The sequence below is a fragment of the Littorina saxatilis genome, linkage group LG15, assembly GCF_037325665.1.
Source record: "Littorina saxatilis isolate snail1 linkage group LG15, US_GU_Lsax_2.0, whole genome shotgun sequence".
NCBI lineage: Eukaryota > Metazoa > Mollusca > Gastropoda > Littorinimorpha > Littorinidae > Littorina > Littorina saxatilis.
In genome coordinates, this window is record NC_090259.1 from 12,638,430 (window position 1) to 12,665,614 (window position 27,185).

Below are 27,185 nucleotides of genomic sequence, written 5' to 3' on the forward strand. Positions count from 1 at the left end.
ACCCGGCCGGGGTTCGAACCCACGACCTCCCGATCACGTGGCGGACGCCTTACCACTAGGCCAACCGTGCCGGTCCCTCTTCATGTAAATATATCCTTCGCGAGTACAATTAAGGTCTAGCTATTTTGACGAACTGACCATTTTAATTGTATACATAAATCAAAAATACAAAAGCAGATAGACTGCCAGCGTTTGAAAATTTAGAATCAGAAAACAAGCATGGTAGTCATGGTTATCTTTTGGAATGTTTAATTTGTTAAAATTACATTTGCATGAATTCCCCACTCACATGAAAACAACTGGAACCAAAATTGCAGTACATAGCAAAAAAACGTGAAAGGTACGTTCCTTACTATCTTTAACTCTATAGTGTATTCCAAAAAGCCTACCCAGGCTTGCGCTTGGGACAGAATATTTTACCAGTGTGTGTAGAAGTTTCCGGAAAAGTATTGGACATAAGTTTATGAAATGTTACATCAGCATTCTCCGAGATTTTATCCCGGCAATTTTGTTTTCATGTTTTTGAAAACGAGTTTTTTTGTGACGTCATATCCGGTTTAGACGCCGCACTTAGGACTTAGTGACCACATTTGTGAAGCAAACCGATTGAAACTTTGATCAAACTAATTTTGACTTTATCCGGACTTTAGATCGGAGAGGGCCCATGTGCCTTTAAACCACAAACAAGGCTTTTTTTTTGTTTTGCTCAGCTGTGGAAACATTGGCGTAATTCGACCCTTATCATTAGGAACCTGTATGGTCGGCAGTGGGGCGGTACACGATATAACACCTTCTTTATACGAGACTGCATGGTCATATATAACGACCATCTCAAAATAACACGGCCATGCATGACTGCGCTGCGGCATGTTTGAACGGACATGTAGACGGGTGCAGTGGCGTGGTGGTAAGACGTCGGCCTCCTAATCGGGAGGTCGTGAGTTCGAATCCCGGTCGCTGCCGCCTGATGGGTTAAGAGTGGAGATTTGTCCGATCTCCCAGGTCAACTTATGTGCAGACCTGCTACTGACTTAACCCCCTTCGTGTGTACACGCAAGCACAAGACCAAGTGCGCACGAAAAAGATCCTGCAATCCATGTCGGAGTTCGGTGGGTCATGGAAACACGAAAATACCCAGCATACCTACTCAACAAAAGCAGAGTGAGGTGACTATGCTCCCAGAGTATAGTGTGGGGAACCCAAATGGGCAAACGAGCTCACACGTAACCAGAAACATTCTGGAACGCTGAAGAAGAAGAAGAACGGACATGTACGTTGTTTACTGGACCCTTTAACGAATGGCTGTTCGATCTTGCCACAAGGGTTCTGCTGATCTCGCTACCGCGTTTAGGACGTGTTGTTGTTGTTGTTGTTGTGGTGGTGGAGGTGGTGGTGGTGGTGCTACTGTTGTTGTTGTTGTTGTTGTTGTTGTGGTGGTGGTGGAGTTGGTGGTGGTGGTGGTGCTACTGTTGTTGTTGTTGTGGTGGTGGTGGAGGTGGTGGTGGTGCTACTGTTGTTGTTGTTGTTGTTGTGGTGGTGGTGGAGTTGGTGGTGGTGGTGGTGCTACTGCTGTTCTTGTTGTTGTTGTTGTGGTGGAGGTGGTGGTGGTGGTGCTATTGTTGTTCTTGTTGTTGTTATGGAGGTGGTGGTGCTACTGTTGTTGTTGTTGTGGTGGTGGTGGTGGAGATGGTGGTGGTGCTACTGTTGTTGTTGTTGTGGTGGTGGTGGTGGAGATGGTGGTGGTGCTACTGTTGTTGTTGTTGTTGTTGTTGTTGTTGTTGTTGTTGTTGTTCTTAATGTTGTTAGTTTATCGTTGTTGGTACTGTTGCTAATGATATTAATGATGATTAATTAAATACTGTTGGGATGGTACTGTGACAAATGGATTTGTACATATTTTATTCTAAATGAATGTTTAGCATTTTCATTAAATGTGTGCAGTTTTGCTTGTCATACTTTCAATCTGCATAGTGTGGCCTGATTATTGTAAGCTCTGCTTTCATTGGTTACCCCGTTTGGAATTGACCAATGGAGGAGGAGGAGGTTGGTATGGCCTGATTATTGTAAGCTCTGCTTTCATTGATTACCTCGTTTGGAATTGACTAATAGAAGAGGAGGTTCCTAATTGGAGGAACTTTAGGTAGCCATGTTTGTTGTGTGAGTCAGAACATTCTCAATTGTCACTGAAGGAAAGTGTGTCTGTCCAAGTCTACACATCTGTAGAATGCTTCTCAACCAGCATTGAGGCCAACTGTATTTGCCTCATGCATTGACAAATCATGGTTGATTTATTGCTGTGATTACACAGGTATTTATTGATTTGTGTTTGTACGGTAGTCTTCATTGATGAAATGATTTTTCAGAATAATGTTGTGAATTGGATCAGAAGATGTGTGAGCTGTTGTCAGCCATTTTGGAAAAGAATGTTTGTATTTTCCTTTGTAATGTAGTATCTGGTAATTGGGCTGAAATGATATTGTAATAGCATAGGCTAGTTGATGGATGAATGTGGTATTATTGAGTAAGAGTGGAATTAATATTTTATGGGGAAGTTTGACTAAAATTGAGTGGTTGGAGTCAACATGGAAACTGAGTGGTTGAAAATCATGGAAAAGGATTTATGGATTCAACTTGGGAAGAAAGGATAAAATTTCAGTGTTCTTCAAGAGTCTTGTGATGGTATAAACTTTTTATACAGCACCCCGGTTGGAGCCAGGATGTCACTCCGATGTGGGAAGAGAAGAAGAAGATTTCCCCTCCTTGTCACCACTGCACTGGAAGGACAGATGCAGCGGCAAGGTTGAAACTCAGCGCAGGAGTTCTTGGGCCAGGTGGTAACCCACTCCATGTCTCACCATTACCATGTATCTTCAATGGCGTGACATGGGCCAAGATTATGTACCCGCTGAACTGTAAGTAGTATGTGCACTAAGAATCCACGGAGATAAACATTGAGACAACTTCAGTGAGGAACAGAATTTCCTCCACTCAACCACTCAACATATTATTATTCCCCTGTGAAATTAACGGACTGTTTATTGTGTGTGAATCGCCATATATGTATTTTGTGTGTATGATCTGAATATAGGTGCAAAGGGAGATGTGTTTACGTCTTTGTACCTAGCTTGAGTGCTGTACTGTGTGTGTGTGTAATGTGAGTGAATAAGTAAACAGAGATAGAACATGCACTTTTGATAGAATATTTATTTACACACAGACACTTCTTAATATTTATAACTTTAACAAATTTCTGCAAAACCCCCTCGTAACAGGTACATGGATTGGTGAGTGAACTGGTGCGGTTTGATTGTTTTTACAATTTCATTTAACTATTTACACCCCCGGTATAGGGGTGTGTATAGGTTTCGCTCGATGTGTTTGTTTGTTTGTTTGTTTGTGTTCGCATATAGATCTCAAGAATGAACGGACCGATCGTCACCAAACTTGGTGAACAGGTTCTATACATTCCTGAGACGGTCCTTACAAAAATTGGGACCAGTCAAACACACGGTTAGGGAGTTATTGGTGGATTAAGATTCTACAAGGACTTATAGAGGGACATATTAATGGTCAAAGGGAAATAACCACACTTGTTAGCAGTGCCTGCTCAGTTGGTGGCAGTGAGAATGCTAAGGACGGGGGTGTTTTTCCTACCTCGGAGGAATTTCTTGTTTTTTGTAGATTGAGAGATCGATGCTGACCCTAATCAATTGAAGCTTGGATGCCTGTGAATTTATTTTCCTAAATAATTAAATGCGATATCAATGTGTGTATTCATTGTATTTACCTTTCTTATGATGTGTTCATTAGAACAGTTACAAACAAAATCAGATAACAACAAAGTCTGTATTCGGAAGTTTTCTGAGATGTTAAGGTGGCAGTTCTACCTAGCAACGGGTACCAACATCATAACGGAGATATATGGACTAAATGTTTGTGGATTTTGACACAATTTTGAGGAGAGATAGCTAAAACCCCATTTATGCAGCAGGTATTATTAGAAATCCATTGGTTTAATACTGAACTGGGGTACATAAATAAACGTAAAAAATCATTATGGCAGATAGTGTGAATGTATTGTGTGCTCTGTCACCCTTGTAGTTTTATATATTAGAGACTTCACATACTTTTAGATAATGAGTGTGTTGGGATCCTAAACCTTATTGTAATTCAATCAAGTTTGCGTTTTAATGAAACAGATCCTGTGATTGGTCAGAATGCCCCAACTCATTAAAAATTACCGGTCATTAATTGTCGATAACCACTCGCTAAAAAATCCATTAACAACCTGCTGGCGAGGCGCATTGATACAGCCTCAACTAGTCTCGGTTAGCTTTGAGGGTCATTTTACAAGTAAGAAATATGAAGGCAAACGAAACACCGAGACCTTAAGTCATGCGAAGTGATGACGTCGAATACGTGACGTAAGTGTATGCATGAATTCTTCCGGACTACGTCAGTCAATTCCAAAGATCGCTTTTGTGATGAAAAGAATTTGTTTTAGAGTTTGCTGTCCAGAAACCCGTCAAAAAAGAAGGGAAAATGTGTGTGAAAGAAAACAAAACAGGAGCAGAGTGATACGATAGGAATACAGAGACATATTTCTTGGGACTTGACCCTTGCAAATGGAAGCATGTTAATGTGTAATTATGCAAGCTGTCAGTAAAAATATCATCATGTTATGTACATGCCCATTTCGGTAAAAAAAAAAGTTTTTATTTTAACCACTTCAACTTGCCCAACACTGAATTTAGTCAAAATTACTGTTTTTTGGGAGGTTCAGCATTCTGAAAATGCTGCAAACAAAAAGTGTGCCAAATTTAAACAGTCTATCTTGAATAGTTCAGAAGATATCCATGTCAAACCACAGAAAATGTGCGATTTTCACTACCCCTTATTTGACATCAAATTTGTCAAACGACACCAGTGATGCAAAACAAAGTTGAAAAACACATCGAAAGACTCAAATCTTGGTCTGCACGAAGTGACAACTCAGACAAGATGGCGGAGAGAAGTCCTTATTTCAAACTGCCGAGGGAGCGGTTATTATTTTACAGGCAAAGGCGGTTGATAGCGATGACGTGTCCATGTGTTCATTTACCGGAAATGGGAGATATAACCTTGAACGGTTGAAAACGACGTTAAACACCAAATAAAGTAAAATAAACGTCTGTGGCAACTTTTGAAAGAAGTTCAATACCTGCTTCAATGCTTCTTGAAACCACCCTGGAAGAAGCTTTCTGTTTTTTGACGACAAAAAGCCACCTATCTGCCGCAACAAATATTCCCTGAGAAAACTTGACACACTGTAAAGAGAGTGACACATACTACCTTGTCACAAAGACATACATCCGTATTTGCAAAGGACGGGTGGAGGAGCTTCTAACGGGTAAGACAGAGGGGGCGCGCGAGGTACTGACTCGCCTCCGCCCGTCTCGCCCCCGCTTTGTAGAAGCCGACTTCACGCTCTGATTCCTTTCAACCTATCTGGGGTGTCAACTCGCCGCGAAGCGCAGTGGCAATTCGCCACCGCATATTCCATGTGATGAAGTCATGCTGTATTTTTCACGTTTGTCGATCATAAGAAGTGGAAATATACACCACAATTCTACCTGTGTAAAAAAAGATGATTTACACAAAGCCTTCTAATTGACTGATAAAAGGAATAATGACAAACAAACAGATTGGAAGTGTATATCTATATATACATATCCCATGAGCTGCTTCTTTGTCTCTGTAATGCAACTATGGGTATATAGGGGAAAGGCCCTAATTACCGGACGGGCGCCTAATAACGGACACGCGATATCTCAGAAATGGTAGGTCACAACAACAAAAAATGTGTGCGAAACGATTCAGTGATATCCCCTTACACTTCGCACCAAAATAACATGGCGACTGAACGCACGCATTCTGCACAGTAAGTGGTTTTCTGTTTTTCGCACTCTCACTGTAATTTTAGACATTTGTAAACTAAGTGCAGCAAGAAGTTACGACTTTCTAAGATGAATTGATTGGTTGAAGTAGATAGTACATACACTCTATTAGTAAATACCATGCAATACGACATACTCAATGAACGTATTTTTCCAACAGCTGCATTGTAACTCCAACTAGTGGGGTTTTCCAAATACCGTCCACCACGTGCGCCCAAATAACGGACTATGTAATATGTGTAAAAAATATAGATCCCTGGTAATATGTAATAAATGTGTGTGTGTGTGTGTGTGTGTGTGTGTGTGTGTGTGTGTGTGTGTGTGTGTGTGTGTGTGTGTGTGTGTGTACCTGGCGGTATGGCCAAAATGCTACATAAATGGATTTATGCACCAGTTTCACGTGATATTGCTACATAAAACATGATTCTGTTACATATTTGTTGATGTGCTACATGAACTCAAAATGTGATAAGGTTACATAAACATGGTGTTGTGAAATGCTACACGTTTTTGAAAATGCAACATAAGTTTTTTATCAATGCCACAGCTACATAAAATTCTATTCATTTTTATGAGAATATGCATGAGGAGAAGTGACCTTGTTTCCACTTATTTTTGTGTGTGTGGGTTTGTTATTTTCTTTAAGTAAAAGATAATTTCTGATGATGAAAAATATAGTAGTTTAAGTGATAAACGAACAAAACAAAATTTTAATAAAAAATAAAAACAACAGTGTTTCTTGTGATTTCTGTCACTTATTTTTCACACACACACACACAATTTTCTTCATTATAAGTGTATGAAAGTGTGTTTGTTTTCAGCCCATACCCTAAATGACTGGATACTACATGTACTGAATTAGCTTGAGTTCTGATAAATTTTACCCTCATAGGTTCAAGTTTGTATTTTCTTTGAAAGTAGTGTATACCTATTTATAGAAGTGTCAAAAAGTGCTGTCTTTCAAGGTATTTGTCGTGTCTGAAGTAAACATTCATTTTTTCTTTGTACTACAAAGGTTAAGTGTCAATATACGGAGCAGAAATGCCCACATGCAATGACAACCACAACATTGAAAAGACATGACAACATATGTCACAACACAGAAGAAGTCAATTAAGCAACACGGTTTTCAACATATTTATTTTGTCTGAAAAAAGGATCTTTACAGTTTGAATCCTCCACAAACTGAGAAACTGGATATTCTGAATAAAACAAAATTCATATAATCTTGTTATTCATCAACATAACACATACACTATGAGGAAATAAAACCCATACACTCATTAACATCTCAAATATCAACTAAACAACAAGAAAAAGTCAACAGTGTGGTATTTCAAACTGATCAACCAAATGAGACAAAAACTTGTGTGAATCCGCAAATCTACAGAGAAAGCTTGGTATCCTTATCTTGGACTGTTGCCAACAAATCCAATCCAGAACAATCTAATCTGAATCCTGAACAATTGTTCTGAAAGGTTATTCTTTCATGGTAAGAACATAATTACATAAAACTACATTACACAGGAAATTGAAACACTATTAAAGGCACACGCCTTCCCGTGTAGACAGATCAGGTCACCGTCACAGATGTGTTCAAGCTTTTACATGCCAAACATGGGACAAGACCATCCTTCAACTTAGCCACAAAACGGCCCACACTTGAGACACAAACAAAATAAAAACACACACATGCATTCTGAAATGTAAATAGGATTAGTCATTTGCCACAGCACACATTTTGTGTAACTGCTACATAAAGTGAAGAGATATTAAAGCAACACTACCAAACACTGTCTAGCATTTGATCACAAGAAGAACACCAAATGATTATATTTATATTCATCCATCCATTAAATGCAATAGTTTCATCTTCACTAAACATGCACTTTTCATAAAACAAAGTATTAAACACAAAATGTATTTTGTCTATAGCTGCTACATAGTGTTTGAGATTCTAAAACAATACTGGCAAGTACTGTACAGTGTTTCATTCCCAGAACAAAAATATCCTCATGTGATGTATAACATGCACTTCTAAAGTTCTACTAAACCTCATATATATACCCCCCCCCCCCCCCCAGTGTGTTTGTCGCTTTACTAATATATCTTAAAACTAAAGTGAGCAACTTAATTTCCTACAACTTATCTAAAGTCAACTGTCATATATTTTGAAATACGAATACATGTATTCACATACCAGTAATTATTCTTCAATAGCAACAACTAGACATGATTGTTCATGACTGGCAAACATTGTCCAGTGCTTTATCCCAGGATGAAAACATTACCGTGCTTAAAACAGGCTTCAGTTCAATTCAATACTTTACTCTACATTCTTAGAGAACTCCCCCCCCCCCCCCCCCCAAGTTAAATGCTCAACCCTCCTTCTTGCCCTGCCCACCACCCCTTTCTTTACTTTTCTTTCTTCATTTGGTGTTTAACGTCGTTTTCAACCACGAAGGTTATATCACGACGGGGAAAGGGGGGAGATGGGATAGAGCCACTTGTTAAATGTTTCTTGTTCACAAAAGCACTAATCAACAAGAAGAGCAAACGCTCGATCGAGTCACTTTCGCAGTTCTGAATATTATATGAGGCAATTTTTCCTTCAAGACATACCTGTGACCTTGAAAAAGGTCAAAGGTCACCAAAGCAGACGTCAAAGTGTAGAGGTCACTGGGAGTCACGTTCACATAAAATTTGAGCCCGGTCACTTTTACAGTTTCCGAGAAAAGCCCAACGTTAAGTTGTGTGTTGCCGAACAGAAAAGGCTAGTTATCTCCCTTGTTTTTCTGATAACGTTCGTAAAAGGCTACAGATGTAAATACTTTGATGTAAAGAATAATCCTACAAAGTTTCAATCACATCCGATGAACTTTGTCAAAGATATAAAATGTCTAATTTTTCCTTTGACGCTGACCTGTGACCTTGAAAAAGGTCAAAGGTCAACGAAACCATCGTTAAAGTGTAGAGGTCATTGGAGGTCACGACTAAACAAAATATGAGCCCGATCGCTTTGATAGTTTCCGAGAAAAGTCCAACGTTAAGGTGGTGTCTACGGACGGCCGGCTGGACAGACTAACACTGACCGATTACATAGAGTCACTTTTTCTCAAGTGACTCAAAAAATTGCTCCAGGGGCTTGCAACGTCTTACTGGGAGAATGCAAGTTTCCAGTACAAAGGACTTAACATTTCTTACATACTGCTTGACTAAAATCTTTACAAACATTGACTATATTCTATACAAGAAACACTTAACAAGGGCAAAAAGAGAAACAGAATCCGTTAGTCGCCTCTTACGACATGCTGGGGAGCATCGGGTAAATTCTTCCCCCTAACCCGCGGGGGGAGCCCACCACCCCAAGAAGATTGAAACAACCATCTAAACTGAGAAACAACAGACTACATTTATGAAGATGAAGATTATATATTATGCAATATAAATAGATTCACAGTTCCTTAAAGGCACACTCCTTCCCGTGTGAACAGATCAGGTCACTGTCTCAGATGTGTTCAAGCTTTTAATGGGACAAGACCATCCTCCAACTTAGTCACATGCCAAATATCAGCACCCTGACTGCTTCCTGTGGCAAACAGAATTTAAAAAAAAATTCATTGAATTAAGATTGCGAAAAATCCTGCTCGCCACATCAAGCAGTCAGGGTGCTAATATTTGGCATGTGACTAAGTTGGAGGATGGTCTTGTCCACTGTAAAAGCTTGAACACATCTGACACGGTGACCCGATTAGTTTACATGGGAAGGCGTGTGCATTCAATGTTTTATCCACACAAATACATTTACTAAACCAAAACAAAAATCCAAGTTTTCTCTTTTTACTACTCCTAAATCAAAATCAATATGCCCAAATACAACTGTTAAAGCTGTACTATGTGTCAGAACATTTGTGACATTATCAAAATCCCTTTGCAACTGAATTCTCCATCACTGAGTAAATTAAAAGTTGCCATAGAACTTAAAAGAGAGGGAAGCAAGTGTTCATGAAACTCGGCTCATGTTGTATATTTAACTGAACCATGAAACAGACCCTAATAGTCTTCAAAGTCTTTTTGAGAAACAAGAAGTTTTCACACTATTTGGCCTTATTTTTATGCATGCGAATTTCCATCCTAACTCTGTTATACAACTGTTTGAGTGAGTAATTGCAGAACAAATCTTCAAAGTTTCTTCCAGCTTTCTTGATGTGTTTTACCACATCACACTGTTTGACTGCACCTCCATTTGTTGCTTTGTCTTGAATGAAAGGAGCACAGCATCTCCTTAACCGTTCACGGTCAACCTTGGTGAACACTTCTGGTTTTCCAAAACGACTGGGAAGACAACTGCTAGTAGGTTCAACCGTCAATGTGGATGTCAACGTGGATGACACTGGTAGAGAGGGAATGACACTGACTTCACTTTCTTCCATCTGGACTGATTCTAACACGCTGTTGTCTAGTAGCTCACAGTCATCTTCATCACTATCCTGTTCATTCCATGCAACGTGCCGGTGCAAAATTTGCCTGAATTTGCTAGTACACTGAATGCCTGAGGATGTGTCATAATGCCTATCGGCGGTTGCTATCGAGTGGTCCATATGTTTTGCCACAGTTTCCTGCTCTTCTCTAGGGATGTCCTGTTCTCGCAAAAGTGTAATTACTGTCTTTCGAATCAGAGTGCATGTGACATGTGGGACCTGTACACTTTCAATGATGCCAAAATCATCAAATGCTGCTTGGAGGAACCTGTTAATGTCACTTACAGCTGCTTCTTGTCCACTGCTAAAACAGAAAACCTGGTCAACATTGCTATTTGCTATCCTGACGTTGCTGATAAAATAAACCAGACTGTCATAGTCCTGCCTGCTGAAATGTACAGCGGCTGACCCTGAACTCCTGTAGGTTTTTCCGCTATCAACCAGTACAACTTTTAAATCACCTTTTTCTCTGGCGTTCAAAACATGTGTCACAGTCATCGCACAAAAAATCCCTGTCCTCTTACCGTTCAAAAAAGCTGTGTGCAAGAGAATATGGTTACGTATTTTATCTACGTCAGCGACTTTGCAGGTTGTTGCTCCTTTCTTCTTCTCTTGAGAAATTAATCTTTTGGCCATTTGAGAATCAATGTATTTGACAATCAAGTCCTCTGGAATTTTCACTTCTCTGATTTTGTCTTTTCGTCGCTGGATGTCCTCTGCAACAAATTTGTTGATGCAGCGGACAGTTCCAGCCAATGAACATCGCATCCCTCCGATGTCCAGGTTTGGGTATGTAATTTCAACAAAATCTAAGAAATGGCTCAAAGATGCCAAGAAATTTTTGACTGTGCCCCAGGTCTTGGAGCCTTTGATCTTCTCAAGAACACTTTCCTTTTCTGCAGATGGCTTTCGTGATAGAGTTTTTAACAAAGCAAGTTTGGCAATGGGGAATGGTTCCTGACCCAAAGACTCTGTAAGTATGGTCTTCACCATAGATTCTGTTCTTTTGTTTTGATTTTGTTTGTCCAACTTTTTCTTCTCATCCAGATCAGGTGGTATGTAACAACCACCTTCCAGTGAACTTAACCAAATACCAAACTCTTTACTCAAGCTTTCTGCTGTGTGCAAGCCAGTTTGGCAAACTGAATCCACAACCTTACATATTTTAGCCATTTTCAAAGCTTCTACCCTTGGCAGATTGTGGCATTTGGACATCAAATGCAGGTCTGGTCTTTGACCAGACCACACACATTGAGTAAAGCAACATTCTTTTTTCACAATTTGTCTTTTGGGCTCATTTTTTCGCCTGGAATTTCTTATCATGTCTGCTTGTTCCCATTCAGGTAAGTCAGGATGTGCGCTTCTCATATGTCTCTGAACATTTACACAAAAAGCAGTACAATCCTGCTTAGGACAGTGGTATCGATGTCTCTTCTTTTTTCCATTAGGTCGCTGTTTGCGGTTTCTAGTGCGAAAAATCCTTTTTCTCCGACGATGCAGACTGTTCTCAGTGGGGCATACTGCAACACAAAATATATTGTGAACACAAGTAAATAATTGGAACAGCAAATGCATAAATGGCTCTTACACTTATAATCACAGTCAAACATTTATCAACAGCCACACATTAAATATTTCTCGGTGCATGTAGGTTTTTGAGAAATAATGGAAAATACAAAAGTCACAAAGCAACACTATCTGGGGAGCTACTGATCAAAGGAAAGAAGAAAAACCCACTGTGCAAAGCCTATAAAAGGCACACTCCTTCCCGTGTGACCCGATCAGTTCACTGTTTGAGATGTGTTCAGGCTGTTATGCGACGAGATCACCTCCCAACTTAGTCACATGGCAAACATACACACCCTGACTGATTGCTGTTTTTTAATGAATGAATAAGTCAGCTGACTTTTTACGCAATTAATTCATCAATACAGCAGTCCCTGCAATGTACAGCCCCCCGGCGTGAGCGGACACCTGACATGTAGGGACACATTTGCTCGGCACGAGTGTTTTCCTTCTATATCCCCCCCCCCCCCCCCCTTAAACGGACACCTGCAAAACGTGGACACTCATTTTCGGTCCCAACAGCAAGTCATACCTCCAATGTACGGACAGACCATGTCAAATTTTCACCACAACAAAATCGATAATCAGTACATGGCTGGAGGGAGTGAGAGAGAGGGAGGGAGGGGGGGGGGGGGGGGTGTTGTAGCTGGCTAAACTCTGTGGGGTGTCCGGTGTCACTGCATGTCAGCACTGAGCAGGAAGAGCATTGGAGAGAAATAGAGGTGTACTCTTCCACACAATTTCCAAGCATCAGTTGTCAGGACTTGGGGTAGGCATTAGTGAGGGAGAGTGGTAGCTGTGTTATGTAGGCCTACAGTGTATATCCGACTGAAGAGTGAAAAGTCACTGCCATGCCACATGATCGGCATGCAGTCAATAAAGCCAGACAAGAAGAAAATAAATTAAATGATTATGACATGCAGCTCTATCTGCTGCTATTTATTCAAACTGGTTTTCAAGCTTATTCTTGCAAAGCATCTGCACACGCTCCTCTGTGCTGTGTTTGTGTGGCTGCTTTCATATGTCAGTGCATGGTGAGTGTGTTCACTGCCTCCGGCCTTGAGGATTTGTTTTATCTCTTCTTTTCAACACTTTTCATACAAATCATTTTTACAGAACGTTTAAAGAAGTATTAGGAGTTTATTGTTATTGTTTAGTAGCCACAAGAAGTGATTAGCATAGACTCAATCCTGTTGTTTGTGTGTCTCTGTGAGTGTATGGGGGAGGGGGTGGTGTGGTCACCCCTCCCGTGACCGGACACCTGCAATGTACGGACAGTTTTGCTATGGCCCAAGGGTGTCCGTTCATGAGAGGGACGGTTGTAACTTCTTTCGGTGCATAGAGAGCTCAGTGATGTTCCTAGGCCTCGATCTTCAAACATTTACGCATTGTTTTGTGATCTGACGCATTGGTCCCATCCCCGGCCGGTCATATGTCCAATAGAAGCCCGGACTTGACCCTGCTGTAACCTTATAATGTGCAGGCCAGAAAGTGGCGAGTATTTTACTTGCCGTGGCGAGTAGAAACATGTAACTGGCGAGTACAAATGTTCATTTACTCGCCAAATGCCAGTTAAGTTGTTGGTTTGGCTAGTAAAGTTTGCTCTATTTGTGGTGCTTATTTATAAAAGACCACCCCCCACCAGGAATAAATACTGAAATAAGACTGTAATAAATTTAGCGGCAGCGCCGTTAACCTCGCCCAAGGAAAAGTTTAAGTGTATTGATAAGTTGTTTTGTTCGTTTGAATTTCTTGTTTGGTTTTGTCTGTTCGGGTGTTTGCTGGTTTGTCTTTTGAATTTCTGCAATTTTGAACATTTTTTTTTTCAACTTGTTGTACTTTTCTTTCCTTTTTAGGTACCTTGTATTGCTATGAATGCTATCATGAAAATACAACTGACTTTCTTTTGTTTTCACGTTTCGCTTTGTGTGTTTATTCTGGAAAAAACAGACATTATGTTTTCGCATGTGTCATACATTGTCAAATGCATAGAGAAGACCAGGAGGAACAAAGCTATGAAAGTTAAAGGCAGAGTAAGCCTCCCGTAAACCATCACAGATACGGTCAGGCTTTTACACACATTACAAACACCATTTCATTTAAACACTCACCAATTGAGAACATCCTAGGTGCCCTCCGTAAAGAGCGAGCAATTTTCAAAGAATTTATTTTTGCGTGGTTTATCTTACCCCTGAGCCATCGTGAACCCGTGTGATCCAGTTTTCCCTTTTTACAATGCAGTCGTCATAGTTAGTCATTTGAATGCGACTCGACGTGAGCTTATCTACAATAGCACGTTTTTTTTATGCACGAAACAACGGCTGTGGTTCACAAGAACTCTAGAGATGGCTTTTGACTGTTGAGAGGAACGGCGATTTGCACTGATAAACCGGCCGTCGTCTGCTACGACCCTTGCGTGACCCTGCTTCCGGGCTTTTCTTTTTTTAAACTTTCACAACTTCGAATTGTTCTGATCTTGTCTTGATAAAAAACGAATTCTTTTATGATTAAAGAATGTTTGTGTAACAAGCTGTCAATTTATTATTTAGATTTTAAAAGTTAGGTCTAGCGCAAAAACGAGGCGCCGTTGTTGTTAACAGAACAAGTCTACGAAAATAAATTCTTTGAAAATGTCTCACGCTCGACAGAAAGCAGCCAGGATGTTCCCGTTCGGTGAGCGTTCAAATGGAAGTATGCTTGTACTGTATTTAGACGCTCGGGGAGCTCTGTGATGGTTTACGGGAGGCTTACTGTGCCTTTAAGTGCAGAGAGGAAAAGAAAATATTTACATGGTTCCTCGCTGAGCAAGTCTTGTTGATGACTTCTTGAAGGGGATGAGGATGAGTGGGGTGCCCTTTGGAGTGACCCGGAGGAACTCGAGGAAAGGAAAGGGCTGCGCCTCGTTTCACTGCTGCCCACAGGACGATTGCCGCTGTGGTTATGCCTTCTGACAGAACACAAAAATATTACATTCTATATGGTGATTCTATGACACAGGTAGGGGCCAAAATAAAACGCAACCAATTTGGATTGGGAATTCTTTATTACCACAGAAAGAAAGAAAAAAATCAGTCAATATGAAAACTTAGGTCACACAGAGCCTTGAAATAATTTCATTTTATTTTATTAGAAATACAAACAAAAACATGAAAATATCCAAGTCATTCCCACCGACCTGCAAATATTTTCATTCAATTAACTGATTACTCACTTTGAGATATAATGGTTACATGTTTGAAAAGGGAATGTATGAATCTATGACTTTAATCATTGCTATCGTCAAACGTAACATGAATCAGTTAGACATATAGACAAACACACTAAAAGCTCTGAACTCTATGCTTTTCATTCAAGAAATTATAACTGTTGCTAATATTGCCCAAAATCCATCTTGAATTTTGAACAGGGTTTTCTAGATTTTGATTATGTCTGGAGGCCATAAAACCCCGAATCAGATTGAAGTTCTAAAGCTCTGGCGCTAAAATCAATCTAAAAAGTCATTGTGTCCTACTCTTAGACCCTGCTGTGACCTCAAAATTCCACAAGGGTCAAACAGATTGCCTTGAAGACTGGGGTCATCAAACCCTCAGAGGGGGAAGTTTCAATGCCACAGCGTCAAAAACATTCCAAAAAATGACAATTTTCTATTATTTTTTATCTAATCTTGACACTTTTTTGATTCATGTCTGGAGGTCATCAAACTCTGAAAATGCTCTAGCTTCATCAACATTTCAGACAATGATAATTTTCCAGGTTTTGACTGGAAGTCAACAATCAATAAAAGGATGATTTTTAATAGCTGCAATAGCATCCGATAAAACGCCAATGTTACGTTTGTCCACAGACAGCCGTCAGTGTCCATGTCCAACCCTTGAGTCACCGCTGTGTCACATCTAAGACCTGCCGCTCATTCTGCCGTAAGTGCAGTTGGCTGATTACACCTAAACGCGCACACACATTGGCAGCGCAACTGTCAGTTTCCACTATGAGGAAGACACCTGAATTTCCCAGCTACAGGATTGTGGAATTATGAAAACAACAAAGAGCATATCATTCTGTACATTATTGTTTTTCTAGCACAATAGGTGAAAAACATTATTGACACTAACAAGCCCTGATACAGCTCCATGCACTTGGCAAAGCTATCAACAACTGTATTTGGTTTATGAAAAGCAAGGTACCTTCTCTTAAAGCTTCTCTTCTGTTGATGACTTCTTGAAGGGGATGAGGATGAGGAAGACGAGGTAGATGAGTGGGGTGCCCTTTGGAGTGACCCGGAGGAACTCGAGGAAAAGGAAGGGCTGCGCCTCGTTTCACTGCTGCCCACAGGACGATTGCCGCTGTGGTTATGCCTTCTGACAGAACACAAAAATATTACATTCTATATGGTGATTCTATGACACAGGTAGGGGCCAAAATAAAACGCAACTAACTTGGATTGGGAATTCTTTATTACCACAGAAAGAAAGAAAACAAGTCGCGTAAGGCGAAAATACAATATTTAGTCAAGTAGCTGTCGAACTCACAGAATGAAACTGAACGCAATGCCATTTTTCAGCAAGACCGTATACTCGTACCATCGTCAGTCCACCGCTCATGGCAAAGGCAGTGAAATTGACAAGAAGAGCGGGGTAGTAGTTGCGCTAAGAAGGATAGCACGCTTTTCTGTACCTCTCTTTGTTTTAACTTTCTGAGCGTGTTTTTAATCCAAACATATCAAATCTATATGTTTTTGGAATCAGGAACCAAGAAGGAATAAGATGAAAGTGTTTTTAAATTGATTTCGACAATTTAATTTTGATAATAATTTTTATATATTTAATTTTCAGAGCTTGTTTTTAATCCGAATATAACATATTTATATGTTTTTGGAATCAGAATATGATGGAGAATAAGATAAACGTAAATTTGGATCGTTTTATAAATTTTTATTTTTTTTTTACAATTTTCAGATTTTTAATGACCAAAGTCATTAATTAATTTTTAAGCCACCAAGCTGAAATGCAATACCAAAGTCCGGGCTTCGTCGAAGATTACTTGACCAAAATTTCAACCAATTTGGTTGAAAAATGAGGGCGTGACAGTGCCGCCTCAACTTTCACGAAAAGCCGGATATGACGTCATCAAAGACATTTATCCAAAAAATGAAAAAAACGTTCGGGGATTTCATACCCAGGAACTCTGATGTCAAATTTCATAAAGATCGGTCCAGTAGTTTAGTCTGAATCGCTCTACACACACAGACAGACAGACACACACACGCACATACACCACGACCCTCGTTTCGATTCCCCCTCGATGTTAAAATATTTAGTCAAAACTTGACTAAATATAAAAATCTCATTCTGCCGTAAGTGCAGTTGGCTGATTACACCTAAACGCGCACACACATTGGCAGCGCAACTGTCAGTTTCCACGATGAGGAAGACACCTGAATTTCCCAGCTACAGGATTGTGGAATTATGAAAACAACAAAGAGCATATCATTCTGTACATTATTGTTTTTCTAGCACAATAGGTGAAAAACATTATTGACACTAACAAGCCCTGATACAGCTCCATGCACTTGGCTAAGCTATCAACAACTGTATTTGGTTTATGAAAAGCAAGGTACCTTCTCTTAAAACGTTGACTTGGGTTTGGAGTTCTGCAGCGTCTCCTTCCCCTTGAATGTTCCCCAAGCTTCTTCTCTTCATCCTGAGGGGCACAACATTAAACATTAACAAAAATGGCATGACAATACAAAAAGGGAAACTGGAAACAGGAGTGTAAGCCTTCTGAGCTAAGCAAGTAAACGTAGACATAGTCTGGCAGACCTGATTTTGACCCCTTCAAAACAACAATGTCTCTTTGTCACTAAAATTTGAATAGACGTGTTTGTAATTATTCCCCCCCCCCCCCCCAAAAAAAAAAAAACCCAACAGAACTCACCTTCCCCATATGTAATATGAACCAGCTAGCTCTAGACATCAATTTTCTGACGCTCTTCCTCCAGATATTTAAGAAAATTACAATTTTATATTTTTGACCCAAACTTTTAACCCTTTAGTGACCTGTAAGACTAGGGTCCACCAGACTTGAGTCATGCCCAGAAGTCATCAAACCCTACAAGTCTAAAAGATGCAAGTTTTAAAAAGATAGATGAAATGATGGTGGTTGTTTTTTTAACCCAAACTTGACCCTATTGTAACCTTTAAACTTGTTCTGGTCTGTAAGAGGAGCATGACTAAGGTTCAGAGGCTGTCAAAAATCGAATAACTGAGTGCTCTTATACCTGATTGCAGATATTCCTGGTGTATGGGACATAATACCAACCCCAAAACCAAACTATGTGGTTTATGGGGCGATCGAAAGCTCTTTTTAATTAGCTAGTATCCCTGTAAACAAATTCAAAAACTGATAATTTCCCATTTTATGACCAGAACTTGACCCAACGGTGACCTTGAAATTTGACGACAGACTTAAACCATGTCGAGAGGTAAACAAGTCCCAGAAGCGTGTGAAATTTGAAAGCTTTACCTTCAAAACCTTTCAAGAAATTGCTCAATATCTTTACCTCATGACACCGCTGTTAAGGTCAACCAGACTTGTATCATGTCTTGAAGTTATCAAAACCTAAAAGTGTGTGAAGTTTTAAAGTTCTATCGCTTTAAAAAGGTTCAAGGTCCTGATGATGTGGGTTTCGTACGTCCCATACTATTTTGATCAATGTTGAATCCTTTAAAAAGTATGGGTCAGAAACGATGTCCATCTATCGGAATGTGTAGTCCATAGCATCATCTGACGAAGGTCAAGACAAAAAGATTTAACTTTCCAAAAATCAGAGCAAACCTTATAACAATAATATTTAATTTTCTGTGACCCGAAGCTTGACCCTGATGTGACCTTGAATTTGGCCAGGGTCTACCAGAATTTGGTCATACTGAGAGGTCATAAAACCTGAGAAGTGTGTACAGTTTCTAAGCTCTAGCTTAGAAAACATCTGAAAAACTCCAAAGACAATTGTTTTGTTCACGATCGGCTGTCCAAACAAATGAGTACTGCTCATTACTAAGACTCGCTACTTAACTCAGGTGAGCCAAATATGGAAGAAACTCTTATTTCACTGAGGACAATAAAGGCATATTCTTGCTCAGCAAGGGAGGCTTATCATGACAGAAAGAACATATTCTGCCCAACCTATCAAACATTCACATTGAATATAAATAAATTGGTGTACAACTATGCATAGGTACTGTTTGCCAAAAGCAACATCTAAAAATCAGAGGTGGGTTTTCTGGATCCAGGAATAGTCCACAATAAGTTGTGGAAAACCAAGTGAAGCAGTCAGCTTTAGGCTTTCAACTCATACCATACTGACACACTCTCTTTTTGACAATTTTTACTGAAACTGAAAGTTTGAATAGCATACCTCTGGTTTCCATTCATCCTCACTGGAAAGAGGATCACTGAAATTAAAAACAAGTCAGTTACAAACTGTACCAAAATGAATTAGTTGTCAAACATCTGCAAGATTTTAAAGTTGTTTATGTCAGGTGTTTGAATAAGAGAACATGCACCAAAATAAACAACGCATCATCGTTGACAGTAACAGATGGTAACTAACTGTGACTGAAACCAAAGGTTCTTCATTCTCCTGAGTACTCTCAAAGATGTGAAGGGGCATTCTGGGATAAAGGAGGCAAAAAAGAAAAAGAACAGGTCTTTTTGCTTGTATGCTGGAATTGAGATAAGGAAAAAAATGCATTACAATAGAATACTTGTGCTTTAACTCTGTTAAAAAAAGAGATTGGAACATGCTGAAAGTGAATTTTAATCCAGAATGACCAGGAGGTCGTACTGCAAGGACATTTACAAAGTACCCACAGGTTTTGGGGGTATTAGGTGTCACAATCCTTCATTGTCCTGACTAAAACGGAAAACTAAATTGAGGCTTATTATACACACCTTATTCTGCTTGAATCGCTTTGGTCGAGATTGAAGTCAGCATGTCTCTTTACAGCAGTAGGGTGGAAGGACTCTGCAAAATCAAGAAATATTGAAACATGATAACAACATTGTAGCTGTAACCTGTCAATAACATATCATGCAATGATCAATAATGGCTATCATATCTAATGGATGTATTCTTCGCTAAATAGTCTTCGCTAATTTTGTGAAAAGTATTGATTCTTGAATGAGTATTTTTACAGCCATACCTGTCCCAATATTTGGAGCATCCAAACCAGCAACATCCACAACTGCAGGCTGCCGTTGGTCTACCTGAAACATAACAAACACAAAACTCTTAAAACTTTTCATCAGGGTCTGGACATGGTCACATGGCTAATAATATGTAATAGTAGCCTGGACCAAGACAAGAAAAGACAACACTTTTTCTCTGTCACAGAATTCTAGAAACCTCGTTTTAATGAGGTTGGACAAATGCTACTTGCATGTTTATGTGAGGTTAGATGAAAAAAAATCTTAAGCAGAAGTAACAATGGAAATGTAGATCTAAAAGGTGCACATATCTTTACATCCTAAAGAAAATTTAATAATGTCAGATAAAACTGTCTGCTAGTGGGTCGGTTTTCGGGTCACTGTTGTTTTCTAAACTGTTAAAAAAAGCCATAGATATATAATGCAAAAGATTGGCATCATCCCTGAAATGACACACAAATCTCAGACATCATCTCATTCTTTGTCGAAGCGATAGCAGATCCTACATGATTTTACGTTGTGTTGCTGAATTAGTTTGTTTGTTTGTTTGTTTGCTTAACGCCCAGCCGACCACGAAGGGCCATATCAGGGCGGTGCTGCTTTGACATATAACGTGCGCCACACACAAGACAGAAGTCGCAGCACAGGCTTCATGTCTCACCCAGTCACATTACTCTGACACCGGACCAACCAGTCCTAGCACTAACCCCATAATGCCAGACGCCAGGCGGAGCAGCCACTAGATTGCCAATTTAAAAGTCTTAGGTATGACCCGGCCGGGGTTCGAACCCACGACCTCCCGATCACGGGGCGGACGCCTTACCACTAGGCCAACCGTGCCGGTTGCTGAATAAGTACTATTTCTTAAAAATGATATCAGCTTTGTTGGCAATAGTGAACATTCTTTCAGACACGACATTATAAGTAAGCCATCTGAAGCAAGCCTGAGAAAAAGTGCAAACACTTAAACATAAAACCTGGCTACATCATTTCTCAAACAACTCTATTGCAATAGACATGTCTTGAATAGAGTTACAAAATCATAGATATGCATGCCGAAAACATGGTTTTATTTTTGTTCTCCTGATTTTCGTTAACAGAGCCTAATATTTGCTGAAATGGAGGTGGTCTCAATGTTTTTTTCAGAATACATGTCCAAGTGGTTTGTGCAACCTACATATTTAAGAAGTTCATCAAAATTTCCTTTCATCTCTGATCACTCCTAAATGTGTATTCTATGTCTTTTGGAAGACCAAAGAATGTGTCTGCACTAATAAAAACAATTACTTGATAATAAAAATGAGTTGGTCCATGCTACCAATAATTAAAGGCAATGCCATAAGAAACTCATGTGTGATATCACACAATTCCCCTTACAATTCAACAGAAGAAACAGCTTGATTTTTGTCCTGTCTCGTCTCACATACACAAGCACACCCCGATGTCTTCTCAATTATCAGTCTCCGCTATAAGTTCAGTCATTACTTGACCCATGACTGATTGTAAGAATGTAATGAAAGTGACTGACACTGACTGAGTCCTTGCATTGCATTCTGATTATTTTTCTGGCTTGCAGTCTGAGTCTTATTTTACCTGTCAGTATCATCTTGAACCTTCATCTGTGGTTCTGTGGGATAACTGAAGTAAAGAGTGCAACCCTTGACAGCCTTTTAATCCGTTCAGACTTTTGACAGGGATAAGAAAATGTTCATCAGAGAAATGATAAATTTAGTGATTTACGAATGGAAGGATGCTTAAATATGTTGGTTTTCTCTGGGAATTTAGTTGCTTTGATGGGGACATACAGTTGTTAAGCTTGTATTTTGTGTGCCACCAGTCACAGAATCCTTGAAGCAAACTGACTGGTGCAGGTCAGTCGACAAGTGCTGTGCTTGTTGACAACTCATCATGGGTTTGAAAAACTATGGGCGGTGAAATATGTTTCTAAGATTCTTCTGCTGCCATTTTGACATCAAGTGGAGAAACTTCAGAAAGCTTTGTTTTTTAATGAACCTTTCCTTGGAAGTGGCACAAAATGAACCGGGTTCAATAAAACCCATAACTATTCACTCACCTGATGGCAAATACGCGTCAAAGCCTCTGGGAGAAACACTCTTGTCATGTAATCAATTTGCTGGAATTAGAAAACAAAAGCTAATGTTGCTACACAGTAAAGACATTTTACTACATGTATTCTTTAGCAATGCTCCATTTAACTATTTCTCTCCTGACTGTCCAATTATGACAGTTGACTTCCAACAGATTCATTTATGCCTTTCTTTCTTTCTTTATTTGGTGTTTAACGTCGTTTTCAACCATTCAAGGTTATATCGCGACGGTTCATTTATGCCTGCATTTTAAGGGAACAAAAATTAAAGTACATGAACTGATGCAAGTTCACAAGGGATTCACAATTGATTGCGAAAAAAAGTAAATCAAAACCAAGCGGCCAAAAATGGCATCCTTCAATTCAAAGCATCATACATTGTGACTAACATTCCCTTGCCATGGTATCTACGTAAACGGTAAATATATATTTCAATACCAGTTTAACCTGACTTTTAAATCACTTGTTATCCAGAACAAGTAAAAGTTCCATGCAATAATCAAAAACAAATGAGACGGAGCGCTTTTAACAGATCTAAGAAACAAAGAAACATTAAGTGATCAAAATTTGACATACATGTGCAATAGAGTAAGTGAGAATTTTGAGCGCTTACGTCTGCATGTCCCCATACAATAACAAATATATTATCTTCCGGAGCCGTGCCTAAATGTTATTCATATTTACATGCATATATAATATATAACATTATGAAGTTTATATGTTTCAGAGAAAGGTTAAAGATAAACAAAAAGGATGATTCTTTTTGTCCCAAATCTTTGGTCAGTTAGACCTTCTTCAAGGGCGTGTTATTCAACTACATTTATTCACTAGTAGATGAATGAATTAAAAAAAAATAGAAGCAAAAAGTAACGTCCAACCTTCAGCTTGTCGTCAGTGTAAATGTCAGAAAACATAGACATCAAAACTTCCATCAAGATGTCCTCCTGGCCGTCTTCTAACATAGATAGCGAACTGGCATGGTCCAACAACCCTACAAAAAAGGTATAGACATCAGAGCAACAGACACAGACCTGGAGTGACTCCCAAAATTCTTATCTTTCTTTCTTTATTTGGTGTTTAATGTTGTTTTCAACCACGAAGGTTATATCGCGACGGGGAAAGGGGGGAGATGGGATACCACTTGTCAATTGTTTCTTGTTCACAAAAGCACTATTACTAATCAAAAATTTGCTCCAGGGGCTTGCAACATAGTACAATGTATTACCTTACTGGGAGAATGCAAGTTTCCAGTACAAAGGACTTAACATTTCTTACATACTGCTTGACTAAAATCTTTACAAACATTGACTATATTCTATACAAAAAACACTTAACAAGGGTAAAAAAGAGAAACAGAATCCGTTAGTCGCCTCTTACGACATGCTGGGGAGCATCGGGTAAATTCTTCCTCCTAACCCGCGGGGGGGACCAAAAAATTCTTATAAACATCACGTAAGATATCCATAACAAAGAGTTTGAAAATATGAACAATCTTTCAAAAGTGAGCCAAGCTGACAAGGCTTTCTTAGGAACAAGATTAAGACGATGATGTACTAGCCTACTACTACTCGGTGGAACTTACTTCGCGAAGCACCTCCTGCCATGTATCTGTCATGCAGATCACTTTGAAGAGTACCATTCCATACTGCAGCCAGTTGGTCGTATAACGTACGGACTTTACTTTCTAGCACATCATTCGATAGGTTGAGCTTGATATGCCTGAAAAACATGAACAAAAACAGAGGTTACAAACTGAAACAAAGACACCTGAGGCTGGCACTATAGATTGAGATGGAACATGCCACAACCTCTTGCCATGTACAGTTCAAGTTGGTTTTAGGGTCAATTTACACTTGCATTGACAAATACAAAATGAATCCAGCAATCCTTATGAAAATGCAATGCTCTTACTAGTTATGTTTGTCTGCTGGTTCGTCTGTTTCTTTACTGCTTTTTAGTTTTTTTTACGAGGACTGCTTTTTCAAATACATACGTATGCATGTTACAGAGAAGTTCAGCTACATGCAGAATACATTGTGCATTCTTGTTGACATAGTAAATAATTCACCTTGACTGCATAACTAGTAAGTAAATGTCAAAATAGCGATACGTTTCATAAACTTCACAAAATTCCCATTTCATGATCTTTTTATGATTTTAAGAGGGCACTGCATTAACTGTTTTACATCACAATGATGTTATTGTATGCAGGCTTACACTTACCCATTACAAGTTTCGTCTCCAGACACACATTTCTTGCCACTCTGGGGCTTGAACTGAAAAATGAAAAGTAAAATCAGTTGATCATAATGCATTACCTTCTCTGTCATGTGAGGTAACTATGGATGAAAGGAAATCAGTGTCAATAACCCTATTTTACACATTAAAGTTCCATGCTATTTGACGCCCATTTCATGGACAACAGTATACATGTGTCTCCCTCTATAGCCTCACACATATAAGAGAGCTAGAGTGTCAATGTAACCATTTTGTCCAGCCAGGCATGAATTTGAACACCACTGGTATACACCAAAAGAGTCGTCTGCAATCATGTCCACTGCTTTTCAAGATTCTTTTATCTTCGTGCACAGAGCTTCAAGTTCAACAACATTACAATTTACATGTCAACAATCATCTGTCAGTGTCACTGTCAATGACAATGTCACAACTGACAAGTCATAAATTGTACTTTCTGCTGCTAACAGTTACATCATAAAAGCATAATAATTTATACTCATGGCCTCCAGTGACTAAATTATATATAACTTATAAGTCACATCTCTCTGTCACTGGCTGCCGTGACTATGGGTGCTAACTAAACTTGCTTGAGCAGCTAGACTATGTAAACTTTACCGTTTTCTTGCTGCTCTTCTGACATCGTTGATGTTTGGCTTTGAGTTTGAAGTCCTTTTGAAGGCCGTTGAGGTGAGAAACCGGCTCCCATGTGTCTCTGCTGGGTGAACAGTTTTTCCATCTTACTCGGTATAAGTAACGACCCTGAAACGAAAGCGCAAAGTTAAAATGACATGGCTTTGGGGTAAAAATGACATATAATTACGGGGGGGGGGGGGGGGGGGGGGGGGGGGGCGGTGTTAGAAAATGAACATTTAATTCAAGGCCCGGCAGGAGTATATAAGGAGCCTGACCTTCTGCGTTGGCAAATCATTTCAAACCTCTTGCAGGCAACGGACAAATACTGCTCCTACATTTTCTTTAATATCTCAGTTAAGCATGAGTTACGGTGTCAGATTTTTTGTTCACACAGCTGGTTTTCACACATTTACCGCCCTATGCACTTAGATAAGGTTAATTCTCCATAATAAAGAAGATATTTGTAAACAAACATTTCAATGGGGATCTTGTTCAAAGAAAAGGGCGGAGTCAACACTCTCCGACGTCACAGATTTACACCATGCGTTCCAAAAATAGCAAAACACGTGGCATGCGGCAATTTGGTTCCAGAACATGCTGTCTCAGGTGCATGTGTATTTGTTACATCGGATATGAAGAAAGAAATGCAACTAACCTTTACCACCAGTTGTGGCCTTGATAGGGTATTCCTGTGGGGTTGGGATAAAGCTCTCTCACTAATTTGAGCACACAGTCGGGCATCATAAATTTTCTCGGTTAATGTTTACCCGTGTTGGATTGTCTTGATGTAAGGAAGACGTCTTTTTCGCCAAGTACAATGCACAATTCCAAGCACCGCGTCGGTCTAGCATGGACCAATACTTCTTGTAGAGTACTTTTCTAACGCCGGAATTCCTGCGGTGTGGCAATTGGCCTGTACCTAGCCACCTCTGGCGATGCCGGATTTGTCACACAAGGGCTGCAAAAACAAAAGGCACACTGGCCTACCCCAGAGGAGAGCACTGTACTAGGACCCGTGTCTCCGCTTTCACAATTGCCTCCAGGATCAGATAACCAGGTCTGCACCCTAACGGTACTACACACACGAGAGACAGCCTAGCGCCTCTGTATCGAGGTCACACGATGATGGCCCAGCACCTCTTGGTACACAAGTCGAATCTTTTATTACACACCTTCGAGTTTCAAATGGCCACTGATTCTCAGTAAATAGTCTCCTTATTGCGTTCTCCTGGTCACTTAAAAGTTGAGAAGTGTTAAATCAAATTTCGCCATTTATTTCCACAGACAGAAAGAGATGTCAGTGCAATACAGCTTACAGACCGCAGCCTGGCCCTTACTAAGTTACTATCACCATCGGATGTTGGAATGTGAAACACTCAGGTTTTCCCGCCATCTGTCGACAACACTGATTGTGTTAGAGGCTCTCGCTGGGTGGAATAACAGACCGTGTTCCAAAGTATGCGTATACACTACGCAGATTATCACCGTTGACTTCGTCTACATGGTCCCGCTAACTATAATTACTGTCCCTGAAAGTGCCTCACAGGATGGGCAAGTTTACTTTCAAAACAGAAAGGGGTAATCTAAACTCGGTTTGTTCTAAGTGGACATGGGAAACAAAGGGACTCGGATCTTGGGTCGCCCCTGGCAACACAAATGGAAGAATCCAGGATATGCAAATGGTCTTCTGCAGTTTATTCCAAGGTGGTAGGGGGTTGAAAGGGGGAACGAACGGGAGGGGGGAGGGCGGAGGGGACAGTGGTCGGTGGAGCTACTATACTAAGACTGCAGCAATGTAGACTGGTGATGTGAAATCATCACCCACACATTTCGAGGTACCCTCCCCCCTCACCATTCGGTTCACAAGCCTGTTTTTGTCCTTGGTCAGTTTGAAAATGATTGGTTTGTTCAAGTATTCCGCCAAAAAAATGCGCCAAGATTTCCCTCCTCATTTTAGTGGTGTTTGACGCTTGCCCCACTCACTTAGTCAGAGTCTGATGCAAAAATTGACTCCAGAATTCT

General features: G+C 39.9%; 1 protein-coding gene and 1 long non-coding RNA gene across 2 annotated transcripts in view; both read right to left on the bottom strand.

The window, feature by feature from the left end:
- The window catches only part of LOC138948591 (uncharacterized), a 120,667-nt gene that overhangs the window by 56,911 nt on the left and 36,571 nt on the right, over positions 1–27,185 (bottom strand). The gene's annotated exons all lie outside the window — the stretch shown is intronic.
- On the bottom strand, positions 7,059–25,334 carry LOC138948582 (uncharacterized). Its single transcript, XM_070320137.1, has 12 exons — positions 25,146–25,334; positions 24,516–24,568; positions 23,875–24,011; positions 23,171–23,283; positions 22,260–22,319; positions 20,182–20,245; positions 19,931–20,003; positions 19,395–19,431; positions 17,598–17,680; positions 16,165–16,338; positions 14,773–14,930; positions 7,059–11,937 (listed from the first exon to the last, which is right to left on the bottom strand). The coding sequence occupies exons 3-12, from the start codon at positions 23,894–23,896 to the stop codon at positions 10,034–10,036; spliced, it is 2,688 nt and encodes an 895-aa protein (XP_070176238.1). The 5' UTR covers positions 23,897–24,011; positions 24,516–24,568; positions 25,146–25,334; the 3' UTR covers positions 7,059–10,033.

What these genes read in the sequence shown, in the direction of transcription:
- LOC138948582 (XM_070320137.1), bottom strand. Translation starts at nt 23,896, where the DNA reads ATGGCAGGAGGTGCTTCGCGAA. An exon ending in AGTCAACGTTTTAAGAGAAG is followed by an intron (nt 16,339 to 17,597) that starts GTACCTTGCTTT and finishes GTGTTCTGTCAG; the next exon opens with AAGGCATAACCACAGCGGCA. An exon ending in CTTGCTCAGCGAGGAACCAT is followed by an intron (nt 11,938 to 14,772) that starts GTAAATATTTTC and finishes TTTGTGTTGCAG; the next exon opens with TATGCCCCACTGAGAACAGT.